This window comes from Danio rerio, chromosome 11, assembly GCF_049306965.1.
Source record: "Danio rerio strain Tuebingen ecotype United States chromosome 11, GRCz12tu, whole genome shotgun sequence".
NCBI lineage: Eukaryota > Metazoa > Chordata > Actinopteri > Cypriniformes > Danionidae > Danio > Danio rerio.
Window position 1 is genome coordinate 20,210,575 of NC_133186.1, and position 20,656 is coordinate 20,231,230.

General features: G+C 37.0%; 1 protein-coding gene across 9 annotated transcripts in view; it reads left to right on the plus strand.

Annotated features, from left to right (window-relative positions):
* Window positions 1–19,638, plus strand: part of LOC110440097 (uncharacterized) — a 35,753-nt gene extending 16,115 nt beyond the window's left edge. For 4 of the 9 annotated variants that reach the window (XM_073916615.1, XM_073916618.1, XM_073916612.1 and 1 more), the window contains 8 exons: window positions 15,031–15,093; window positions 15,185–15,315; window positions 17,071–17,198; window positions 17,291–17,410; window positions 18,402–18,520; window positions 18,598–18,745; window positions 18,834–18,952; window positions 19,031–19,638. In XM_073916615.1, coding sequence (XP_073772716.1) covers window positions 15,206–15,315; window positions 17,071–17,198; window positions 17,291–17,410; window positions 18,402–18,520; window positions 18,598–18,745; window positions 18,834–18,952; window positions 19,031–19,564 — 1,278 coding nt within the window. In that variant the 5' untranslated portion in view covers window positions 15,031–15,093; window positions 15,185–15,205 and the 3' untranslated portion in view covers window positions 19,565–19,638. Of the gene's footprint in view, window positions 1–4,018; window positions 4,117–12,954; window positions 13,137–15,030; window positions 15,094–15,184; window positions 15,316–16,893; window positions 17,199–17,290; window positions 17,411–18,401; window positions 18,521–18,597; window positions 18,746–18,833; window positions 18,953–19,030 lie in introns of those variants that run through there. The other 5 variants (XM_073916617.1, XM_073916616.1, XM_073916614.1 and 2 more) reach the window with 3 other exon arrangements.
* The last annotated feature ends 1,018 nt before the right edge of the window (window positions 19,639–20,656 follow it).

The following is a 20,656-nucleotide window of genomic DNA, read 5'->3' on the forward strand; positions in this document are numbered from 1 at the left end:
TATAAGACAAGTAAGTTGATACATGTTTGTTGTATTTACAACAGGAGCATGCTGAGTAACTATCCAGAATGTAGGTCCATAGCAGAAAAAAGTGCACCAAGCAGAAACATACCATCTAAACTCCTTCGATTCCTGTCAGACCAGAAAGACTTTCAGAATCCTTGGAAGATTTAAAGGTAATTAAGCAAACCGGTAATACTTTATAATAACTAAACACTATTGATTAATTTATTAAGCATTAGCAAAAAGTTCTGTTAAGCTTTAACTCTACATTAACAGACCTTAGTATACAGTTTATAACTACAGCTGCAAATGCTGTAATCTTGACTTATAAGCACATCTATAATGTGCTTAATGATTTTGTTTTTATATTTTGTTAATGATTAATTTTTCATTACTATATTTAGTATAGCATTATTTACAAACCAGTAATTTAAGAATAGTTGGTGTATTTTTTTTCTAATCATTCAGAATGTGTAAGTAAATGGTTAATAAACTATTTAAAATAACATTTATATATCTTATTATTCAGGCATATAGTAATAGTTGGGCAGCACAGTGGCTCAGTGGCTAGCACTGTTGCCTCACAGCAAGAAGACCTCCGGGTGCTCCGGTTTCCCCCACAGTCCAAAGACATAAGCTATAGGGAAATTGATTAACTTAATTGGCTGTTATGTATGAGTGTGTTTGTAAATGTGTGTATGGGTGTTTCCAAGGGCGTACTCATGCTATGCACAGTTGCCTTGAAACTGGAAGCGTGCTTGTCTCCCCCGACGACCCGCACTCACATTGCATTCGAGCCTGAGCATGCTTACATCATCAATAACGCACTGTTCAGTTTAACAAGTGCTCTCACTCAGCACAGTGGAGATTTCTTTATATTGTTATATCGTTTTAGTTGTTCAATATGCAGTGACACGCAGTCAAATATTTCACCGAACAGATCAGCCACTTTTGACGCTCATAAACAATCAAAGTCAACGTGCTGCAGGTACTAGGAGGTTTGCTAAAGGTGCAGCTGTTGTGCAGTGAGGGGTTTGTGTCTTTGATCTATGACAGTTTGCAAGGGACTTTGATTTGGATAAATTAACCACTATTACTGTTCAATGAACGCAAACCCCTTACTGCACCACAGCTGCGCCTTTAGCAAACCTCCTATTCCTGCAGCACAAGGAGTTTATGATTGTTTATTAACATCAAAAGTGGCTGATCTGTTCGGCGAAATTCTTGACAGCGTGTTACTGCATCCCAAACGACTAAAACAATATAACTAAAGAATTCTCCTCCGTGCTGAGAGCACTTCCTAAACTAAACAGCGCATCATCGATGATGTAAGAGTGCTCAGGCTCGAATGCAATGTGAGTGCGGGACGTCAGGGGAGACGGGAGGGAGGACAAGAGTGCTTCGGCCTGGTTCAAGGCAACTATACATAGTGTGAGCACACACTAAGCTGAAGGAAAATACATGAATAAATAGTAATTGTTATACTTGTATATAAAGTATAAAAAATAAGTATATAAAGTATATACAATACTTATTTTAATAAGTGCTTTTGTTAACTTCATCCAGTTTTGTAGCCTAAAGTGAGGATTGTTTATGCTTTGTAAATCGCCTTATAAATCACAATTAAAGATTCAGTTATATTCTAAAAATGAAATTCATTTTATTGTATTAAATGAAAATAAATCTTATCTAAAATAAAATTACTGTACAGTTTAAACATAGCTAAATAACACTGAAATGTTGCATCGTAATATATCATTAAATTATTTTATTGTTGTTTTATCCAGTTTTATGTTATATTTTGGCACTCCTGCTATTCAGCAAGGTTTAACTGTCGTTTATAAGGATTTATAAATCATAAATAATCCTCACTTTAGATTAGGCCACAACTGGAAGAAATTTTGTAAATAATGCAATATTAAATATAATATTATATATATATATATATATATATATATATATATATATATATATATATATATATATATATATATATATATATATATATATAATTTTTTTTTTTTTTTTTTTTTTTTAAAATCTATAAATAGTAATGTAAAATCAATCATTTAAGTTTGATAACACAATTATTAAACTGTAGCTGTAGCAAATTTTGCAGCTGTATTTATAACCAACTGCTAACATCTATTAATGTAAAGTTAATGCTTAACAGATAATGAATTCACTATTTGCTAATGCTTCATAAATGAATCATAGCCCGTAGTTATTATAGTGTTACCAGCATAGTTTGTTTATATTACTGTTTCTTTCTTGCATTATTGTTCCGAATATTGTCAAAAGTACCTACACTTTATTTTGAAAAATCTTAAAGTGATTTCTCACCCAAAACTGAATAATTGATCATTCATAATTTACCTACTCTCTTGACATTTTAAACCTGTATGACTTTGTTTCCTCTGCAAAACACAAAATATCATATTTTAAAGAATGTTGCTCCTATTTCTCCTATTTTGTTCTGTTGAAGTATGTCAGTCAGACAGGCTTGAAATGACAAGAGTGAGACATGAAGATGATGATAAAACTTTCATTTGTGTAAACTATTGACATGCAAGGAATTACCCCAGTTGTAAGTGAAATGTCATTAGTAATGTTTTTTTTTTTTTTTTTTTTTTTTACAGCCATTGAAGTATCAGTATTGGAGCGGAAGAAGACCCAGTTGTATCGTCTGTTTCCTGCCATCTTGCAGTTAACCTGGTTTCTTAATGTAAAGTACTTGTAATTTGCCCACTTGTCCTCAATTATCTTAAAGCTAACATTTAAAACTAATTTGCTTTGAGATTATTTGCCAAGACTTCTCACTGTGTGATTCACATGTCAATATGTATTATTGTGTGTATAACTAGCTATTTGGAATTCAAATGATTTGTATTCATTAAAGAATCTGTTTTAATTGCAAAGTTGTTTTTGTACTAATCATTGTAAGTTCACAGTTAACAAACTATTTACTGCTTCTCTACACATACAGTATGGAATACATGTTTTGTTTTACTATGGTAAACCATTAGTAGTGTATTTCCCATATGTATAGGTTTATCCTTACCAACTGCTATTTCTATGCTGCTTGAAGAGCATTAAATTAGTAAAATAATATTTTTTTTACAGTAGGTATCACATTAAAACAAAGAATCTGTTCATTTTTTCACTGTATATATACTATTAAAAAACAAAAAAGTCCTCTTTTTACAGTAGGTATACAATTAAAACACAGAATCTGTCTGTTTTTTTACAGTAGGTATACAATTAAAACACAGAATCTGTCTGTTTTTTTACAGTAGGTATACTATTAAAACACAGAATCTGTCTGTTTTTTTACAGTAGGTATACTATTAAAACACAGAATCTGTCTGTTTTTTTACAGTAGGTATACAATTAAAACACAGAATCTGTCTGTTTTTTTACAGTAGGTATACTATTAAAACACAGAATCTGTCTGTTTTTTTACAGTAGGTATACTATTAAAACACAAAATAGTTCCGCTTTTTTACTGTTGGTATACCCTTAAAAACACAGAAAATAACCGTTTTTTTATATAGAAAACACTTAAATTACTATAAAATGGTTCGTTATTTTACAGTAGTTTAACCGTCAAAAAACGGATATTTTTTAGTTTTTTTAATGTGGACACACTGTCAATTAACAGAAGTTTTCCGTTTTTAATTTACGGTAAAATATTTGTGTAATGAGCTGCCAGTACATTTTACCGTTTTTTTACGGAATTTTTTTTTAGAGTGTAGTGCACATGATAAATTACAGTAATTTACTTTACGTACACATTACAGGTAGTAACTGTGACAATAAATGGCAAATTACTGTTCAACCAGTACTGTCCCATCTACTCTGATGCTTTATGTTGCTAATTATAGAGACGTGCATTTTAAAGGCAGAAAACAATGATTTAGGCATCACCAGACACTCCCACAGGCTGTCTTATTCTTAACAAAAAAGTTTTAGAAGTTTTAGTTTTCAGAAAATGCTGGCCCTTTAAGGGAGCCATGTGTTTGAGTTGTTTACTGCTGAGTGCGCTCCATTCTCTGTATATCAATCCAGATGTAGTCTGATATGTTTTAGGCTTTAAATAAGAATCTACAATGAGTAAGTAAATGTGTTCAAATGAATTTTGAGGGTTTCTAAAATAAGGCTGTGTTTTAAGTTATATTGTTGTTATATTGAACTGTGTACTTGAAAGCAACATTGTTAGCTAGTTAGCCTCTTCTCATATAACTTCTTACATTAGTTTTGTTTAAGTATATTTATTAATTGGATATTGCATATTGTCATAATGTACAGATGCTAACAGTTTCATGTATCTTTCTGGCAAATAAGCAGATTTTATGCACATAAAAAACATTAAATTCCATCACCTTAGTAAGGTAACATGTGCACAGAACTCATCACAGGGAATCACAAAAACATGATACACATAACCATCCACACACAAAAGCTCCACTGTCAGGTCCCAGGTTGTGAGTTTGTTGCTAAGTATTTTTCAGAGCTGTGTTTCCACCTATGAATTTATATTAGAAACAATAGAAAAGTTCGTTGTCATGAGATTTTTAAAGTAAATAAATAATAATTATAACAATAAAAGATTGGATTCTTTGGTTTTTCGGGGTTGCCGACTATATTTTTGTTTTTTTATAAATATTTAAAACTTTTTATTGAAAATTGTCAGTATGTGCCTGTGTTTGACAAACATGTTTTTATCTATATCTCTATCTATGTGTTCTTTTCATATGTGTTACGAGTAGTGTGTAGGCTTGTGTGTGGTTTCTCTCTCGCGCTCTCGCGCTCTCTCTCTCTTTCTCACTTTAAGTATTCGCAGGTGCAGCGGATTACGTTGGGACGGACCATGGCGGCGGCTATAAAAACCTGCAGAGAACAAGGGTTCGATGGCTCCCCGCTCTCTCTCGATTTTACCGGCTTGTACTCAGTGGAGAACGTGATCCCATGAGTGGTTGCTTGTATATTGAGATGCCGTTGTGTTAATTTTTAACCGGCGATTGAAACCCGGTTTACTGTCTCCCTGTCGGGCTTGGAGCATGTAGGTTTGGTGCCTTATTTGTTATTTTCGTTTTCTCCTGTGTTTGTTAGTAGGGAGGTAAGTTTTCTGTATTTTATTTTATTTGTTTTCTAGGGAAGTTTAATCTAATTTAGTTAGCTTGGTTTATTGTCATTTATTTTGGCTGAACCCCTCCTGGTGTTATTTTTGCTCCTTATTTCTGTAAATCATATTTTCTTGTTAATTCTTAGTGGATGTGTTTTTGGTATATATTTTGGGGAGAGAGAGCGCGGGGGGCACCAGGGATTATATTTTTAATCCCTGTTATTTTGTTACGTTTTTGGTTGCATCTCTTTTTGATTAAGGATTTTTAATTTAATTCGTAACGTATGCTTATTTTTTAATTATTTAAAATAAAATAATTATTTTGTGGTTTTTGCTTTTTTTTTTTTTTTTTTTTTTTTTTTTTTTTTTTTTTTTTTTTTTAAATGCATGGTTTACATTGAGGAGAGAGTAACATATTTCACTGCAGCTGTGTGTGTGTGTTTGTGTGTGTGATTTATTTATTTTTTTATTGCATATGTGATTGTAATAAACGTTAGAAGTTGCTTTAAAAGTATGCTATATACCAGGGGTGCTCAATTGTTTCTGGAGATCTACCTTGCTGCAGATTTCAGTTGCTACCCATATTAAACACACCTGAACCAATTAATTAGGACCTGAACATCACATGATAATTACAGGCAGGTGTGTTTGATATGGCTAGCAACTAAAATCTGCAGGAAGGTAGATCTCCAGGAACAGGATTGAGCACCCCTGCTATATACCATGGGGGTCAAACTCCAAGTTCCTGGAGAACTGCAGGGCAGCAGAGTTTAGTCCCCACCCTGCTTCAACATTACCTGTAGATTTCTAACAAGCCTTAATTAGTTTTATCAGGTGTGTTTAATTAGTTACAGCTTAAAGTCCCGGTCACACTGCACTTTTCTCCCTATAGACTTCCATTCATACGAATGTGAATTCTGCAGACCTTGAATGATAGCTCATGCGACAAATTTTACAGTTTGCAGCATTGGAAAGTTCAAGCTTTGAGAACTCTGACCTGTGAAATCACATCATGTAATTGCTTGAGACTAATCAAAGATCAAACCATGATCTCTCTGAACAAATTATGGACCAGTCGCTTGCTTTTTCAATTTCTAATTATTTTGTTTAATTCCACTCCTTTTCACAGAGCCATATGACAGAATTTTGCATGTTCAAACATTAGTGTGACCACAGCCTTACTGTGCAGACCTGTGGCTCTCAGTAATATGTAAGATGATATGTATACCTGCTGATTTCTTAATTTTGTTATAAATTATCTGTTGTATATTTGTTTGCTGCCAAAACAATAAAATAAATTTGTCAATTTTTATGCCTTCTATTTTTAATGACAGGTAAGAATACTAATTAATTTTAGTAACACCTTGACATACTATTAATGTGTATGCAGTATAATGCTGTGAGTTGTAACACTACAGTACAGTAATTAACTGTACACAGTTTCCAGTTAGTTACCACTACTGCTCTATTACAGTAATTAACTGGCAACACTGTTGCCAGCTACTTATTGTAATAGTTCGGTTACAGTAAATAATTGGCAACAATGTTGCCAGCTACTCACTGTATCGGTTCAGTTACAATAAATAACTGGCAACACTGTTGCCAGTTACTTACTACAACCAAACTTTTACAGTGAGTAGCTGCCAACAGTGTTGCCAGTGTTCTACTGTAAAAAAGCCTGGTAAGGTCTAACAGTGTACATTTTCATTCATTCATTTTCTTTTCAGCTTAGTCCCTTTATTAATCTGCGTTGACCACAGCGAAATGAACCACCAATTTATCCAGCATAAGTTTCGCACAGCAGATACTCTCCCAGCTGCAATTCATCACTAGGAAACACCTTTACACTATGGACAATTTAGCTTGCCCAATTCCCCTATCCTCTTGTTAAGTGGTGACGTGTTTGTGACGTATGTAATACTGTTTCCGGGTCCAAGCCGCCATTCATTTAAGTGGAGAAATCATTCGTTTATGATCACGTTTTATTCCTATCACACATTAAAGCTAATTTTACATAAAGTCATAGTGTACACAACAATCTCTGGGCTTGCTGCATAACAAATACTAAAAATGTAACAATTTCTAAATAAATTAATCACTTTCTGGCCATTGGATATTAGGCATGGACATATATACTGCGATCGTGATTTTCGAAAGCATTAAATCGCTTTGTAGTAGACAAATCTTTTTATTGAACTTTTAACAGAGCAACTTAAACATATACAAGAACAAGGTACATAAAAAAGGAAACAAATACAAGGTGTAATAATATGAATTAAAAAGAAAAAAGGTAAAAGGTACAAAAAATAATAATAAATTAATTAAATAAATAAATAAAATCAAATAAATAAATAAATAAAAATGGGTTTTTGGGGGGGGGGGGAGAGCACATTTCAAGTATTTGGGATAAATCTGTTCTCAAAATATGACAGGAAGGGTCTCCAAACTTTAAAGAATCTATTATTTGAGCCCTGGGTGCTATATTTGAGTTTTTCGAGCTTTAGATACGCCATGACATTTTCTACCCATTTAGTATGTGTTGGTGGTTTAGTTGATTTCCACTGCAAAAGAATAAGTCTTCGGGCCAGCAAAGTAGAGAACGCTAGTGCATTTAATTGACCTGCTGGTAGTGTAAGATTTTCAGGTGTCGCACCAAATATTGCCATTACTGGATCTGGTTGTATCTCCTTTTCACATATATAAGAGAAAGTCTCAAACACCGCAGTCCAAAATGGTCTTAGGGATGGACATGTCCAGAACATATGACCTAAGGTGGCCTCGTCTCTGTGGCACCTAGAGCATGTTGGGTCAATTTCTGGAAATATTCTGGACAATTTGCTTTTAGAAAAGTGCAGCCTATGAATTATCTTAAATTGTAATAAACCGTGTTTGACACAAATAGATGTTGAGTGAATTTGCTTAATTGTTGATTGCCAGACTGACTCTGGAACTATATTTCCTAAGTCATCTTGCCACTGTTTCTTTAGAAAATCTAGAGATGGTGCAGCTGCTCTTTGAATCAGACTGTATATTTTTGATATCAGACCACCCTCAGATGCATTTAGATCAAAGATCTCCTCAATCCAGCTACTTATGGGAGGGGCTGAAAGTGTATTAAAATACCTTTTTACTAGACTTCTTACCTGAAGATATCTGAAGAAATGTGATTTAGGAATATCCAATTCTTTAGTCATATGTTCGAATGACATAAAATGACTTCCTTGAAAAAAGTCCCTTGCATATCTGAGTCCCTTTCTAAACCAGATCCGAAAAGCATGATCAATTAAGGATGGTGGAAATAATGCATTGGAAGTAATGGGTAATAAAGAAAGTGCTTGTTTCTGCTTAAAATGCATCCTAAACTGAGCCCATATCTTTATTAAACCACTGACTATAGGATTGTTTGGCAGATATTTTCTATTAAGTGGTAGTGGGGCACAAAGCATTGAAAACAGAGAAACTGTCCCACAGGATGCCTGCTCCATCTCTACCCACTCAGGTTCATTCTCCTGATTTTCATGATCTGTCAGATAAACAATTTTTTCAATGTTACATGACCAATAGTAATACATAAAGTTGGGCAACGCCAGTCCCCCAACTTCTTTCTGCCTTTCTAAAAATGCTTTCCTAATTCGTGGAATGCTTTTATTCCATATAAAAGAAGACACCTGTTTATCCAGCTCCTTAAAGAAGGATTTAGGAATGAATACTGGGACATTTTGAAACAAAAACAAGAACCTTGGCAAAATAGACATCTTAACCGCATTAATTCTGCCTGCAAGAGAGATAGGCAATAAAGACCATCGGTTTAAATCTTGTTTTGTTTTTTCCATCACTGCATCAAAATTACATCTAAATAGCTGTTTATATGTACTGGTCACAGAGATTCCCAGGTACTTAAAAGATATATTACTAATTTGAAATGGAAATTTACTGAGGTCTGACTGTTTTGCTATCTTATTAATTGGAAATAATATACTTTTACTGAAATTAATTTTATATCCTGAAACTGCCCCAAAGCTATTTATAAGCTCTATTGTTTTGGGTATGGAACTATCAGGATTGGATATGTATATAATGAGATCATCTGCGTACAGTGAAACCTTGTGAGTCTTCCCACTCCTGTTAATGCCCAGCAAGTCTGACTCTCTCCTTAAAGCTATAGCTAGTGGCTCTATTGCTATATTAAATAGGAGAGGAGACAGGGGACAGCCCTGTCTGGTGCCTCTATATAAAGGAAAAAAGTTTGATATTACCTTGTTAGTTCTTATACAAGCAGTTGGATGCGAATATAGTATACTAATCCAAGTGCAAAAACCAGGACCAAAGCCAAAATTTTTCAGAGCTGTGAATAGATATTCATACTCAATACGGTCAAAGGCTTTATGAGCATCTAATGACAATAGCACTTCTGGCAAATGTGAACTGCTTTGTGAGTAAAGTATATTAAATAGTCTCCGTAAGTTGCTTGAAAGCTGCCGTCCTGCTATGAATCCTGTTTGATCTTGATGAATAAGTGTTTGTATGACTGGATTAAGCCTTGCTGCCAAAATCTTTGCTAATATCTTGTAATCATTTGAAAGTAAACTTATAGGTCGATATGAGTCACACTTCAAGGGATCCTTACCTTTTTTGTGTATAACAGTGATAATAGCTTGCGACATAGTTGGTGGTAAAGATTTCTGCTCAGTTATTTCTATAAACACCTTTTTTAATATTGGGGATAATTTGTGTGAAAATTTTTTATAAAATTCAATTATAAATCCATCAGGGCCAGGTGCTTTTCCGCTTTTTATTTGTTTGATAGCTTGTTCAATTTCTTTTATAGATATGGGTTGTTCAAGATTATACTTGTCTTGATCACTGATATTGGGCATTTCTATTGTATCAAAAAAATGGGATATATTCGCTTTATTATTTGTCTCAGATGTATATAACTTTTCATAGAATTTTTTAAACTGCTTGTTAATGTCCATTTGATCTGTAGTTACTCCTTGCCTCGTTTGAATTTCGGCTATATAGTTAGTTTCAGTTGCCTTCCTCAATTGATGTGAAAGTAACTTACTAGCTTTTTCCCCGTATTCAAATTCTCTCTGTCTTGATCTCAGATATAATGCTTCTTCTACTTCGGTGGTTAGAGTATCTAATTCAGACTGTAACATCCCTCTCTCTTTGTACAGCGTAGTTGTGGGGGATCTTGAATGTTCTTGATCTATCTCATTAATCCTTGCAATTATTTCATTGACCCGCTTCATTCTTTTTTTATTCACACCTACACTATATGAAATTATTTGTCCTCTTAAAAAAGCTTTCATTGTCTCCCAAAGATTACAGTAGGTCATGCCAGGCGTGCAGTTAGTTTCAAAGAAATAATCTATCTGACTAGATATAAAATCAACAAATATCTCATCCGTAAGTAGTCTAGAGTTAAGCCTCCACATACCCCTTGATGGTATATTATCAGGGAAGGAAAGAATCATTCTTACTGGGCTATGGTCAGAAATGACAATGCCTGTGTATGTACATGATTTAAGTAGTGATAATAGTCTTTTGTCTATAAAAATAAAATCAATTCTTGAATAGGTCTGATGAGCTGCAGAGAAGAAAGAATACTGCCTTAATGTCGGATTATTATATTTCCATGCATCCACCATACCATAAGTTTTCAGAAACTCATTAATGCATCGAGCTGATTTACCAAGAGACCCAGACATCGCATTAGATCTGTCTAGCACCGGATGGAGTATACAATTAAAGTCACCTCCTAAGATAAGCTGATGACTGTCCAGATCTGGAAGGCGTGTGATGAGGTTTTTAAAAAAATCCACATTATCCCAATTGGGTGCATACAAGTTAACTAGTAGCACTTGCTGGTTAAAGAGTTTCCCTTGGACAACAATATAGCGTCCTTCTTTATCAGCTATAACTTTTGATTCCTCAAATGCAGCATCTCTATGTATTAATATAGCTGTACCTCGACTTTTTGCAGTAAACTTTGAATGAAAAATTTTTTGAAATCCCCCTCTTTTCAGCTTATTATGATCCTTAGGAATTAGATGTGTTTCTTGAAGATAAACAATCGTTGCTTTCTGTTTAGAGATATGGGAGAACACTTTGCTTCTCTTTATCGGATGGTTAAGGCCACGGCAGTTCCAGCTTAGAAGTACAGTATCACCGCGCTTTGTCATTTATCATTTCTTTTTTTTTTTTTTTTGTACCATAGAACGTGCTCCCTGGGTGTGTGTGAATGGAATGAGGGGTATTGAAATGAAAAGTAAAACAATAATATAGTGTGGGGGGGGGGGGGGGGGGGGGGGGGGGGGGGGGGGAATAAAACGTTGAACAACTTAACTCCTATAAGCTGGCCTCTAGTGGAGGCTGCTATACTTCCAGGTAACATCCTCATAACTATCCATACTGACTTAAACTCCTACTGAACTATAATGGAATAACATTATCACAAACTGCATTTCTCTTACTGACAGAGAACAAACGTAAAGACCAGTAATAAAAAACATGTATCTTTATATTATTACTGTCAATCAGTTTCATTTTCGTTTCTTTTTTCTTTTTAGATGTCGTTCGACATAGTCAAAGAAAGGAAATCAGATTAAGTCCAAAGACAAAATAGCCCCAAAAGTCGACGCTTAACTCACCAAGCACAAGTTAGGAATTTACTGAAGTTGCCGCGTTTGCAACACATTAGGGTTTCAGGGTGTCTCTCACAAAGTCCATAGCCTGCTTTGCGTCTTTGAAGCTCCGCCTCATTCCGTCTTTCGCGGTGATTCTCAACTCGGCAGGATAGAACAGACCATAACGTACACCTTCATAGCTTCTGAGTATGCCACGAACCTCATTGAAAGCTGACCGCTGTTTCATGACTTTTTGAGTATAGTCGGGCTGAAGATGTATCTTGTCCCCGTCGGACGTGACAATCTCCCTTCTCTGCGCGGCTTTCTTAAGCAGTAATTCTCTCTCCTGGAAATAGTGGCACTTTACTACAAATGCCCTTGCTGGATGTCCATCTTCTGGTCGCGCTCTCAGAGTTCTGTGTGCCCGATCTAGTACAGGGGCCTTATCTAGCTGCAGCGAGTCCTTAAGCAGTTCAGATATGAAATCAGGGATATGCTTCCCTTCTTCCCGTCTCTCTTTTATACCCGTGATGCGTAAATTACAGCGACGAGATCTAGCTTCCAAATCCTCGTTTTTTGCTTCAAGTGTAACAACGTCTTTTTTAAGTTTTGCAACTTCTCGTTGTAGTGTACTCACTGCATCTGACTGCCCGTTCGCAGCTTCTTCCAGTGAAAGCACCTGCGTCTCGAGAGTCGATATTCTAGCGGTAGCCTGCCCCATCACTGTAGCGAACTCGTCTCTCAGTTGCTGACACTGAGTTTTAATTTCAGTGGCCTGAGCTTCGGCTTTTTCGTCCATTTTCATGAGTAGCTCCGTTTTAAGTACTCTTATTTCCCGGAGGACGAGCTCTTGGTTAGTTTCCATTCTGCTTTCCACTGTTCCCCCTTTCACGTGTTCCGCCATCTTATCAGTTTTGTTGCGCTTGCCAGCCATAGCCAATTAGGCTCGAGAAAGTCCAGAAGCAGAAAAAAATTATTATTTATAAATCGTCTTTAAATAGACTCTGGTGTTTTAATTACTTGATTTCGGCATGATCTGGTCGAGAATGCGTTTGTGGTTAAAAATATGTCTAGTTCAGTATGGAGAACCGTCAAACACGTCTTCACATGTTGCCGACCAAACCGGAAGCCGTTAAATCGCTTTGTAAACGTTTATTATTACCATTTCATGATACTCTCCATTCTGTTGAATAGAGTGCTTGGACCAGGAAGCCGCTTCACGTGACGTCACACTTAACAAGCGGATAGCGCATGTGGTTGGACTGTGGGGGAAGCCAGAGCTCCCAGAGGAAACCCACGCCAACAAGGGGACGACATGCAAACTCCACACATAAATGCCAACTGACCTAGCCGAGGCTCAAACCAGCGACCTCATTGTGAGTTGACAGTGCTACCCTTTGCACCACCGCATTGCCCCCTTTCGAAACTGATTTTTTTAAAACCTGACTTTTTATTTGCGTTCTCTGTGCTTTTCGGCACTGCCTTTCCTTTTTTACGGCCCATCTCTGACAATTTGCTTGTGTTGCACTTATTGTTTGACATTCTTGCCAAATTTTGTTTACTTCTGCATAACCTGTGATTGGGTCGGCCCACCTCGAAACCAGCCAGCCGATGCTGATTGGGCCAATTGCTTAACATTTTTTATTATTATTAATATCCTCATCATCATAATATTCACATCTTGCAAGAGACAAAAGCTGCCTGCATGTTAAAACAATACGTATAAAAAATCTAAATAAATTTAAAAAAACCTGATCGGCCCACATTTTAAAAATGTTCCGGCCCTTCTGGCATTTGCCAGAATTGACAGATGGCCAGTCCGCCCCTGGACAGGGATGATTGGGAATAATCACTAAAGAATCCTACTTTTGTTCCGTTTTGAAGTGAGAACCGTAAAGAACCCGGTGCTAGTGTCTGTGTCCCAATAGTATGAAGCTGCAGCCCCGGAGACCCAACTGCACGCTCAGACCTGCGTGCTCAGACGGCTAGACCTGCACTTCCAGGCCTTGACAGTGCCACCTGCTGTTTCAAATATCGTGTTTGTGTCTGGCGCTGAGTCAGAGAAGGACAGCGCGGTTAAGTTGGTTTTGTTTTCGATATTTCTGACACATTCAGTGATAGATGGCATTAAGTAAAAAAAAAAAAACCTCACCCTAAAAAGATCTAAACTGTGTTTCCTACAAAAAGACAAAGCTGGTTATGTTTCACTGCTGTCCTTTTCTTTTTTTCGCTCGATATTACGAGCACTGCTCTGTTTATGCAGTCGCAAAATGCGCTGAGTCAGAGACAGCTCGCGCTGAGTAGAGCTCTCAGTAAGGGACCGTCGGAAAAGAGCTTCTTTTTTTCTTTTTTTTTTTCCGAAAACAAAACCAAATCTACTGACGTGTCATATTATCACAATTATGCATCGTTTTAACCGCCTAATACTTCATTTAGGTTTTAGATATGCGAATACACACAACTACTAGTAAAACAATACATTTAGAGTTTTGAAAACACACAAGGAAGTCTAACAATCCATTCAAATATAATTTGCTGATGTGTTTCATTCATATCAGATAAACATTACACATAGTGAAAGTAACTATAAAGTTGAATCCACTCTTCTCTAAGTTCACCAGGCACTTACTTGCATGTATTTTGTGAGTAACTTATGAATTTACCTGCTGAATCCTGCTTGTTTTGCTTTTTATGAATGAGGCAGCAGCCGCAAGTAAACATGAAGCTGTACATCTCATGTTACACATCACGATCACTAACACGTTTATGTAAATTGGAATAGGTAGTTAATAACAAGATGGGCGTGTGAATATGTCTAATTAATACAGAAAAAAACTAAATAAAAGGGATACATCTGTCATACATCGTTGTTGTGGCTGCGGTGTGTCACATGACAAACATAATGCGTCGCCACAGAAACATTAAGGGTAAATATTCTAACAAAAACTGACTCCTGGGCCAGATAGAATCTTTTTAAACTCAGCAGGGAAAGAGTTAATAACAGTAGTAAGGCAGCGGTGGTAGAGTTACTTAGCATTGCAATACTAAAGACACATTTTTATTCACTCGCCTTTTTTGGATCCTTTATTTTTTAAGACCTAGTATACAAATGAGCATAGTGGAGGTGGATCAGATAAAGTGGTCATTTTATACCTGTCAACCCTCCCGTTTTTCCCGGGATTCTCCTGTATTTTACTGTTCTATCCCGCTATTATCCCGTAAAGGTATTTTCCCGTATGTCTCCTGTATTTTCTGTCTTTCTCTAAACAGCCAATCCTCCATATACGCAACCCATACCGCCGGACCATCAGAGGTCGCCCCTTGCTCTAAAACGTGAGCCTTCTGTGCTTTTGCTCTGTTTAGGAATGAAAACACTTTACATAAATATTAAAAACGGCGCGATTCCATTTCTTTTTAATTACAGGTGCCTTCGCCCAGTCATATAATGACAGTGCATGACTGTCAGCTGACGTGCTCCATAGTGATAAATAGACGCTGTTTGCCAAACGGATTCTTTACACGCGATTTGAAGCAGAGAGAAAGTCTGGCTTTTGGGTGCGTTTGTAAACACACATACACACATAATTAATAATAATAACATAAACATGTTGATCTTGGTGGGTTTTTTTTTTTTCCCAAACACAACTAATTTCATCTTAACTGAGCATAAAAAGTTAGAAAAGCATTCGAATGCTTTCATTATAATGTTAGATGTGTGCATTTTTAAAATGACCCCTCTTATTTAATGTAATACAAAAATCTTAATAAATATAATAATATTAATATAATAATGTTAATAAATAAGAGATTCATTGGTTGCTCTTTAATCAGAATGTGTAAGTTATACAGTGGAGAAACGGATAATGAGATTGATAGCTTGATTTTATTTTATTAAAATAGCTAATAAGCTGAACTGTTTGCTAATGTATTTTCTGTTAATGTAAATATAATTTTTTTCTTTTGTTAATATTAATTTTAAAACATATTACTGACCATTTAACTGTTTACTTACAATGAAACAGCCCCAAATATTTAGTAATTTGTTGTTTTTTTTAATGGGGGTGGGGGGTCCCTTATTATGGTGGGCATATCCCTTATTTTCACATCCCAATGTTGACAGGTATGTCAGTTTGGTAGATCAGAAGTGAAGCATTCAGAAAATAAGTGAGTCTTAAGTAAGGAATTGAATTCAGAGATATTACTAGCAGAGCGGAGTGAGTGTGGTAGAGAGTTCCAGAGTTTGGGTGCAAGAACACTAAATGATCTGCTCCCCATTGAAGAGAGGCGGTACCAAGGGACAGTGAGAAGGCCAGAGCCAGCGGAACGTGATGAACGAGTTGGGGTTTAGGGGACAAGCATGTTGCAGAGATAGGAGGGTGCTAGGCTATTTAGGGATCTAAATGCAAGGAGAAGAATGAAATGAATGCTTTTCTTGTTTTGTTTTTTTATCTTTTTATATATTTAAAAAAATTACTTTTAAATATATATATATATATATATATATATATATATATATATATATATATATATATATATATATATATATATATATATATATATATATATATTTGAATACGAGGATCACACTCTTATTTGAATGCTTCTATCAATAAAATAAAACACTTAATCCAATTTTAATATATATACTATGTTTATACCTTACTCACCATATTATGCTCTGTTGCTTTCTCTGTATAAAAAAAGTAAAATAATAATGATAAAGATGGCTGGATCCAAAACATGATTCAATTTGGGTTCTATCATTTATGCAATTAGTTCACACAGTTTATGTGTTAATACAATTGGTCTGTATCTTGCCAATAAGCTTTTCCAGACTTTACATTCGGAATAATTGTCATGCACATTCATATCATACAAACAGAGGGAGGCTTTCCAGATTTCCACACTGTATTAAAACAGATATAACTAATGATTTATCTGATAAATATCTAATCTTTTTATCACATATTTTATCTTTACCAGCCGAATGTGCTTTTCCAAATTCAGCCCTTGCATTAACTCTCAGGTGAACGAGGCACAGGTGAAAACAACAAGCTGATTGATGAACAGATGTGATTGGTCTGTCAGTGTCAAAAGTGACTACAAAATGTCCAGTGTGTCTCAATAACCTTTATAATCTTTAGAGTTAAAGATATATTAGGAAAGTGTGAAGAGAAACAGCTTTTAGGTTTCAGTGGGGAGCTACAGTAGACTCACCATGCCTTGGCCAAAGGGCATTTTACTTTTTGTGATGGCTGTGGTGTCATTTAGTTCTTCAATTGCTGGTCCAAAGGCTTTTTCTGATTCTAGTGCTAATGGAGCAGTCTCTGGAGGCACAATTCATATTGGCAGTCTTTTAATTGGTGGTCAAAGTGTTGAACCTGATAATAAAAAAGATAAATCCAGACCTGCTTCAGCTGAACAAACAATTGAGGATGGTAAGGTTTTTTTTGTTTTTTTTTTTTTTTTAAATGGGGACCTACTCTACTTTTAAATCTGGTAAATAACATCACTTTAATTGTGTTTTTAGAACGGTTCCGGCTGGCAAGAGCTAAACTGCAACGACTGGGTCCTTCTCTACTGTGTGGAAATGATTCAATGACCTTGAATATTAAAGGACACAGAACACCACACTTTCTGGTTGAGAGAGGCAAGTTGTGTGAATGGAATTGTTTGCTTGTTTCCACCCATAGATATATACACTAGATGTCGCCTGGCCTATTGTTGTCTATTGTACGGAATGTGTCAATTGCGCCGCCATCTTGCTACAGGGTAGCGCTCCTTTGAAATGAATGTGGGATCAAGGTACAGTGGAGGACTGTGGCCATCCAAAGCCAGGGATATACACATTTACAAATGTATCTATGATCTGGAGTTTTCCTGGATGTTAGTATGTAATTTATTTTTTTTTCTAATTATGAAAATTATAATTTTACATCACTTTTCTACATTGATGGATCAGTGACCGCACGGGCATTCCTGACAAAAAGCTTGTGTTTGTGTTTACAGAAATGTACTATCCACCCTGCCTGTTTAATTTGATCTAATCATGTCCTGAAACACCTCTTGTTTTCACTTCTCATACTGACGGAGGGAGCTTTTTTTTTTTTTTTTTTTTTTTTTTTTTTTTCTCTCTGTTTGTGAATGAATCCCCCGAACGACTCTTTTACTAACGTTAGCCGACAATAATACAAGTTTCTGGCAGCGCAGCATCTCGTTGTCCTATTTCTTTTGCATTGTTAGCAGATTTTATTCAACAAAACTAGCATAAGCCGAGTGTTTAGTGCGAGTTGGAGCTGCTTTGCCTTATGGTAAATGCAGTAAGTGACTTATCATTAACGTTACTTCATTACCACAAAAGTTCAGAACATACAAAAACAGAAAAAAAAATTGATATTACCTATAAAATGTTCTGCCTTTGTGCTTTTTTTGCTCTACTACACCTGTAGACATCGCTAAAGTCCCGCATATTCACGTAATAACACTGTCTTGACTAGTGCGGTTGAATGACATTTGTCCTGGGAGCACTGTACCAATGTGGCGGCGCTATTGACGCATGCTCAGGGTCCCTATGCGATATCTAGTGTATATATCTATGGTTTCCACCCCTCAATCTGAATTCTTGAATTCCCCTGCATCAGGAGAGGGTTCACCAGTGTCTTTGTCTGAGATGCCAGCCAGCTGTGGTTTCTCACTGAAGCGGGCACGCAGGGATGTTTCTCTTGTTGCTCCATACACTGGATGTAACGTCAGACAACAGGTTAGTGTGAATATTAAATCTGACCAGTTTGTCTCCAATCATTTTATACCTTGAATAACCTCATCCACCTCTAATAGGGTGGTAGTTATGTTCTTCCACTCATTATAATGGGGGCTCCAGTGCAAATGTCCTGCCCTGTGAGTCCTCGCCTTCCTGTGGTGTCCTGCACCTCCTCCGGTATGATCGTCTCATTTGGTGTCAGAGAAGATGATGTTCTTGTTAAAGGTAAGCTGCTTTCATTCTGTTTCTTTAAAGTTGGTTTTATTTGCTTACCCTCAACTTTTTTTTTTTTTTTTTTTTTGTTCTGCTTTAGTTTCTGGATCATGGATGCCTCTGTCTCTGACATCCTCCATGTGCTCATTTACTCTGGATAATTTTGGTGGCTCAATGGTGTTGACTGCACCATTTACAGGAAGCTGTTGGGATAGTCAGGTAAGCGTGGGCAGTTAAATTTTTTTTAGTTACATTGACCGAAAGTTCTGTGCAGTTGACTGTTGCCCTCGTTTTCAGGACACCGACTGGAACTTGACTTTGCTGTTGGGTGACCGAGAAGTGGTTCTTTCCTGCCCAAAGGCAACAGACACACCGACTGTTCCCCCAACACCATTTCCTCAAGGCTATCCATATTTCCCATTTGGATACCCCTGGTGGTACCCTTGGAACCAGGCTCCTCCTGCTGCACCCCCCACAACTCCTGCTCCAGTTAAAGCCCCTGTTTACAATCCATATCCAATGTATTACCCTTATTACTATGGAGGTTTCCCTCACCGAAGGCACCATCATCGGCACCATCATCGGCACTGGTACCCTGAGTCTCAAGAATCCTGGTTCCCAATGTTGCCTCCTTATGAATTTGCACAATTCCAACCACCACCCACCCCAGCTGCCCCTCAGGTTCAACAGTATCCAGTTTTTCCAATGCCATTTAACCCAGTGAACACTGGTTTTAAAAACCCCTTCTGGCCTCCGGTACCTCAGTCAGTCTCTAATCCTCAAAGTCTTAATTCTCCTTGGAACATCTGGGCTCGCAAACAGAAGAGATGAACATGGAGGTACTCTGCTGTGAGTTTAACTTGAGTAAGAGTCATGCTAGCCTAATAAAGCCTTTTAAAACTAAATTTTGTTTCTTGGCTCTTCCTTTTTTAGACTGGTTATTAATTGGTGTGTCTCCTGAATTCATTTGTAGAAACTTTGCTGACACATTGCATTTAGAATTATAGAGAATTGTGTGTGTGTGTGTGTGTGTGTGTGTGTGTGTGTGTGTGTGTGTGTGTGTGTGTGTGTGTGTGTGTGTGTGTGTGTGTGTGTGTGTGTGTGTGTGTGTGTGTGTGTGTGTGTGTGTGTGTGTGTGTGTGTGTGTGTGTGTGTGTGTGTGTGTGTGTGTGTGTGTGTGTGTGTGTGTGTGTGTGTGTGTGTGTGTGTGTGTGTGTGTGTGTGTGTGTGTGTGTGTGTGTGTGTGTGTGTGTGTGTGTGTGTGTGTGTGTGTGTGTGTGTGTGTGTGTGTGTGTGTGTGTGTGTGTGTGTGTGTGTGTGTGTGTGTGTGTGTGTGTGTGTGTGTGTGTGTGTGTGTGTGTGTGTGTGTGTGTGTGTGTGTGTGTGTGTGTGTGTGTGTGTGTGTGTGTGTGTGTGTGTGTGTGTGTGTGTGTGTGTGTGTGTGTGTGTGTGTGTGTGTGTGTGTGTGTGTGTGTGTGTGTGTGTGTGTGTGTGTGTGTGTGTGTGTGTGTGTGTGTGTGTGTGTGTGTGTGTGTGTGTGTGTGTGTGTGTGTGTGTGTGTGTGTGTGTGTGTGTGTGTGTGTGTGTGTGTGTGTGTGTGTGTGTGTGTGTGTGTGTGTGTGTGTGTGTGTGTGTGTGTGTGTGTGTGTGTGTGTGTGTGTGTGTGTGTGTGTGTGTGTGTGTGTGTGTGTGTGTGTGTGTGTGTGTGTGTGTGTGTGTGTGTGTGTGTGTGTGTGTGTGTGTGTGTGTGTGTGTGTGTGTGTGTGTGTGTGTGTGTGTGTGTGTGTGTGTGTGTGTGTGTGTGTGTGTGTGTGTGTGTGTGTGTGTGTGTGTGTGTGTGTGTGTGTGTGTGTGTGTGTGTGTGTGTGTGTGTGTGTGTGTGTGTGTGTGTGTGTGTGTGTGTGTGTGTGTGTGTGTGTGTGT